The sequence below is a fragment of the Puntigrus tetrazona genome, chromosome 12, assembly GCF_018831695.1.
Source record: "Puntigrus tetrazona isolate hp1 chromosome 12, ASM1883169v1, whole genome shotgun sequence".
NCBI lineage: Eukaryota > Metazoa > Chordata > Actinopteri > Cypriniformes > Cyprinidae > Puntigrus > Puntigrus tetrazona.
In genome coordinates this window covers 9,894,370-9,899,550 of record NC_056710.1, presented here as the reverse complement: position 1 = coordinate 9,899,550, position 5,181 = coordinate 9,894,370, and the positions used below count along the sequence as shown (strand labels likewise).

General features: G+C 36.6%; 2 protein-coding genes across 7 annotated transcripts in view; one reads left to right on the top strand and one right to left on the bottom strand.

Moving 5' to 3' along the window:
• thrab (thyroid hormone receptor alpha b) overlaps nucleotides 1-5,181 on the top strand; it is a 628,197-nt gene that overhangs the window by 40,299 nt on the left and 582,717 nt on the right. The window lies entirely within an intron of this gene.
• The window catches only part of LOC122355255 (sialoadhesin-like), a 15,969-nt gene continuing 11,337 nt past the window's right edge, over nucleotides 550-5,181 (bottom strand). For 3 of the 6 annotated variants that reach the window (XM_043253333.1, XM_043253340.1, XM_043253339.1), the window contains exons 6-8: nucleotides 4,448-4,544; nucleotides 3,970-4,024; nucleotides 3,018-3,882 (exon numbers count right to left, since the gene is read on the bottom strand). In XM_043253333.1, the coding sequence (XP_043109268.1) occupies nucleotides 3,670-3,882; nucleotides 3,970-4,024; nucleotides 4,448-4,544 (365 nt within the window). In that variant the 3' untranslated portion in view covers nucleotides 3,018-3,669. Of the gene's footprint in view, nucleotides 647-809; nucleotides 952-3,017; nucleotides 3,883-3,969; nucleotides 4,025-4,447; nucleotides 4,545-5,181 lie in introns of those variants that run through there. The other 3 variants (XM_043253338.1, XM_043253337.1, XM_043253334.1) reach the window with 3 other exon arrangements.

Below are 5,181 nucleotides of genomic sequence, written 5' to 3'. Positions count from 1 at the left end.
CCAGGAACAGGAAGTTTCGCAGAGGGAGTAGATGCAGATCACCCAGAGGTCAGGGCTCCCTCTGCTGGCTTGGTGACAATTACAGTTGAACCCCAGATGTCACAAGGATTATTTTATCAATCTCTTTGCTATGTGATCGTGTTAATTTAATTGCTGTTTATGGGTCAGAGATCTCTTGGAATCACAAATATCTTAATTTGTGTTCTGAAGACGAACTGAGTAACTATATGTAAAGATAATGGTAAACCACTAGTAATAACTCAATTAGTACCAAAAAAATTTAAATACAAATTATTTGGATTGGTATCCTAAGGTGAATAACATGATAACTCTCTAGTAAAGACTAAAATCACTGTATCATATGTAATTAATGACAACATTAATTTTTGGGTGGAGTAACCCTTTAAATCATTGTAACAGCTGGAAAATACAGCGCTAAATAAATCTCACTAAGTCAAGATAATCACTCTTGGAACATGTAAAAGATCACTATAGTCACATTAAAAATTAAAACATTGCAAAGGAAAAAAACACACAGTAATGGTCAAACCTGGAATGAGCAGCAGCAGGATCAGCTTTGAGACTCTGGAGTTCATCTTCTTCACTTCGTGTAAATTTAAAAACACAATGAAATGCACAGAACTGCCTGAGTGGGAAAAAAGAGACTTACAGTTTCACTATGACACACTTCAAGGGTCAGTATTATTAATTAGTGTGATATCGTAACTCATGCTGCCCCATTAAAATCACAAAAATAGTGGCATTTTACTTAGGGTTACTTTTTAAATGCAATTAATAACTAGATTTACCTACATTAGATGTTGTTGTTGTTAATTTCTGTTTCTAGAGTCTGTTTTAGAAGTGGTGGCAGACTTTCTGCTGACCTGGTTTCCTTCCTGTTTCTTACTGACAGACTGAGGGGCTTGCAAAAACTTTGGTAAATGGTCATTTCTAGAAAAGGGAAACATACACACACAGACACATTTTTATTAATCCACTTTTACTGCACTGCTATTTCATTTATCTTTATAGGCACATGATTTTGGGATATCACAGGCAGCAACAAACACATCTTCTATAATTAACAAAAGAATCTTTGAAGACCGTTTCATTCAAGACTGTGCAATAAAACAAATCATTTAAAAACTTCATAGTACAAAGAATGAAGGAGGGCTAAAGCACATTTTAGATCTCAGGCAACTGAACCACAAGGAGTATGGCGGCCTCAAAGGCCTATTTGGCTGGTGTCCCTGTATCAGACATTTGCCACGTTGCAGGTTGATCCACCCCCTCCACCTTCATCAACTTCTATGGATTGGATGTCAGTTTATGTCGAGACACAGGGCAGGGACTTGGAACTCTGGCGGCATGGGCATCTCGTTCCCATAACTTTTGGAGTTCGAGTTCCCGAAAAGGAACGTCTCTAGGTTATCAATATAACCATGGTTCCTTGAGGGAACGAGACGCTGCGTCTCTGTCAGTGCAGGTCTTAATGACTATGAAGCTGTTGCTGGCTTCGACGCTTGTGCCTCTTTGCTTTCCTGGTCGCTGACATCACTTGCCCAGGACGTAACACCCTCCTATTGGACATAATCTACAGCAGATTCAGAGCGTGGTCACTCAGAAGGCGCTTCCCATAACGGTATAGACTCAGTGTCTTGTTCCCTCAAGGAATCATGCTTATAATCATAACCTGGAGAGATTCTTGCTCATTATTTGACTTAGTGGGAGCATATAAAGCCTAAATAAGAACGGTGAAAAAATTGAGCCTTGTGGGACTCCACTTGTCATGGATGTCCATTTAGATTTATGCTCTCCTATACTCACATAATAACCTCTCTTTTCCAGGTAGGACCTGAACCATTTGAGTACCATCCCAGAAAGCCCGACCCAGTTTTCCAGTCTCTCTAGTAGCACGTTATGAACTACAGTGTCAAAGGCAGAACTAAGATCTAGCAGTACCAGCACTCATATTTTGCCAGAATCATAATTTAAGCAAATATCATTTATTATCTTCATGAGCGCTGTCTCTGTACCATGATATGCTCAGAAACTAGACTTAAAACTGTCCAGGTATTCTTCTGAATTGAAGTGGTTTTTCAGATAATCTTGCCTTTAAATATAAGATTTGATATTTGGTCTGTAGTTACTCAGTATGGCATTATCAAAATCGCTCTTTTTCAGAAGGGGCTTAACAACTGCAGTTTTCTGGGAGTTTGGAAAAGTCCCAGAAACAAGTGATGCATTTACCTATTCTAAGAGATCTGCTTGTAAACAGTTAAATATACTTTTAAAGAAATATATGGGAAGTGTGTCAAAGTCGCAGGTTGAGGATTTAAGGTGCTGTACTATATCTTCCAAATTTTTTCTATGATTTGCTTAAAAAACAGATATAGTAACTGTTTTTGAAGTTGTGGTTTTTCTGACCTCTACACAACTTGAGGATGTATTAATCACCCTTCTAATATTACTTTTTTTTTCAGAAAAGAAGGAAGCAAATTCATTGCATTTACTGTCAGAGAGCATTTCAATGCGAATCTGACTTGATGGGTTTCTTAGTTTCTCAACAGTAGCAAAAAGAAGGCAAGCATTGTTTAAGTTACTGTTAATAATGAGTTTTTTTTTTGCCCTGACCTGTTATTGATCTTTATATGGTGAAAAGAATTTTTTTATGAGTACATTGGACAATTCATATGAATTTGCTGACTTCTTAAATAGTATGGATTATTACTATATAAACATGACACTTCCCTTGGTTTTCCCTTTCACCTAAAACAAAAAGAAACAGAGACAGTGGAATCTGAGACACAAAATATTTGACAAGGAAGGACTATAAGGAAAGATATTATCACTAAAAGTGTTCATCCAAACCTTTGAAGCACTTGTTCGGGCCTCCTTGACAGCTTCTTCAAGATCATCACTGGGAGCTCCGAGTTCAAATTAATTACATTGCGTAAATGAATTACAGATTACAGTTTACAAAAATAGGAAAAGAAAAAATGAGAGACAGACAGATTTAATTAATTATTTGGTATGCTGTGCTTTATCTAATACCACAGTAAACTTACGATGTGGTTACTGTGCATTGATTACACATTACATGGTCGAGCGGCACTGTGGTAAAAATATGGTAAATGTTTGGACTTCTATTACATGATGCCTTTCCCACCACACATACATTTTAAATGAAGAACAATTCATAAACACATAATGGAGTATTTTGTGGACTGTACAGGTATATGTGTCTTGAAGACATCTTTTAATGCGTTATTTCGCTGCTTTTTGGTCTGTGTGCAGTTATTGTCAATGGTGAAACAATCTGGTACTCCAGTGGTACCTTCAGCTTTATACATGCATGCAGCGAATGTAACCATGCGCTTCAACAATATAAGCCTTCTCAGCCTACCAGCAGGCGTAACAGGTCCTTTCAGGAACAAATCTGTGGCCTGATAACCACTGATAACGCAGTTGGTTATTCAGTTGGTTTTATATAACTCTTATTGGATTCATCTAAAAGTCACATACACCTAGGATGCTTCAAAGGTGAAGCATTTTTCTTTTTCATAATTTTAAGCGTTGTTTAAAAAAATTTAAATACACAAGTAGTTTATAAGCATTTGGACAATATATAGCAGGCAGTTATATTGAGTTGGTGAGTATAGATGTATTTTAAGCTGGGGTTCGACTGAACTTCACAGCAGCATAATGAACATCGTCTGTGGTTGACTGTACAGCAGTAGGAGCTGATGATGTGTTTTTTGTTTTAGACTGCTTTTTGAAACGAATAGCTGAATAATGAACATCCTGATCCTTCATGTGATCTTGCTGTGTGCAGACCGTAGACAAGCCTGTAGCGTTCTCGTAAAGCACAGCCGAATCCTGCTGAGAGTTTAAGCAGAAAATAAAATATCATTGACAGAACACAATATATTTGAGCAGAATTAAAAGTGTTTGTTGAGGTGCTCTCACCTGCCCACTCTCCATCCTGTCTTCATGCTTTTGAGATGAATTATTCTTTCTCCTCCTGTTTGAAAGGCATGATGTTAAGCGATTTTTTTCTTGATCCTTTTAAATTAAAGATTTCATTGTACAATAAAAACAAAATGTAGGTTTTAAAACTCAAAACATAAAACTTTTAAAAGCTCAATCCGCTGAAAATAAGCTGCAAAAACAGCTTGTTCCAAAACACATTGAGCATCAAAACCCATTCAAGAGTAAACATGTTCCGTGATCATTTCAGTCCAATGGCATCAACTAGATCAGGTCAAAATCACACAGCCAATAAGAAAGCACGGCTGCTTATTTCATATGTGAAGGGTTTGTTTGCACAAAAGCCTTAAAGGCGCAGCAAAAAAGCAACTGCTTTTCCAAGAGTAAGACGGTGGAATGTATTGCAAGTGGATTTCAGGAGTCAATACAATAAAGATGAATAATATTGGCATTTTACCTGCACCACAGAACTCCTATGAGCAGAAGAATCAGCAACACAGACAGTATGATTGCAGCGCTCAGTAAAGCTGTGCTGGACCCTGAACTCACTGAGTCTTCAAAAACATAAGACAAGTTCATCAAAGAAAAATAAGACTCATATAGAGTTAATAAAACACTGTCTATATATTAAGTACTTGAACTATAGCTTAAACCTTGTCTGTAAAACTGGGCAATTTAAAAAGATAAATGTTAGCATATGATGTTTAATTACCTATTTTCGATAAAAAAAAAACAGATTAGGTCTTTAAGGTCAAAGCAATGTTGCCCCTTTAAAATAACATTACAAAAATTACCTTGTGCTTGTCTTTTCTCATAGTCATTCTTCTTTGTTTTTTTTTTTTCTGAAGGGTAGATTTGTAATTAAAATAAATCAAAATCCAGGGACTTTATCTAAGTGCAGCAAACATTTAATACTGAAGCATGTGTCATCCTCAAGGGATTATTAGGTTCTATCTGACATTTTTGTCAAAATTGAGCTATTCACATATTTTTATTCTGTGACAACATATTTACAATATGTAATATTTTTTTCTTATTTATAACCTTAGAATTCCAAGGGGACATTTTATCATGAGAGATGTGTTACCTCCTACAGCACAGGAATACTGTTGAAGCTCTTCACTGCTCACTGAGTCCAGATACAGCTTGTTGTCTTTAGTGAACCCATCTGTTACCTGTCGTCCGTTCTTG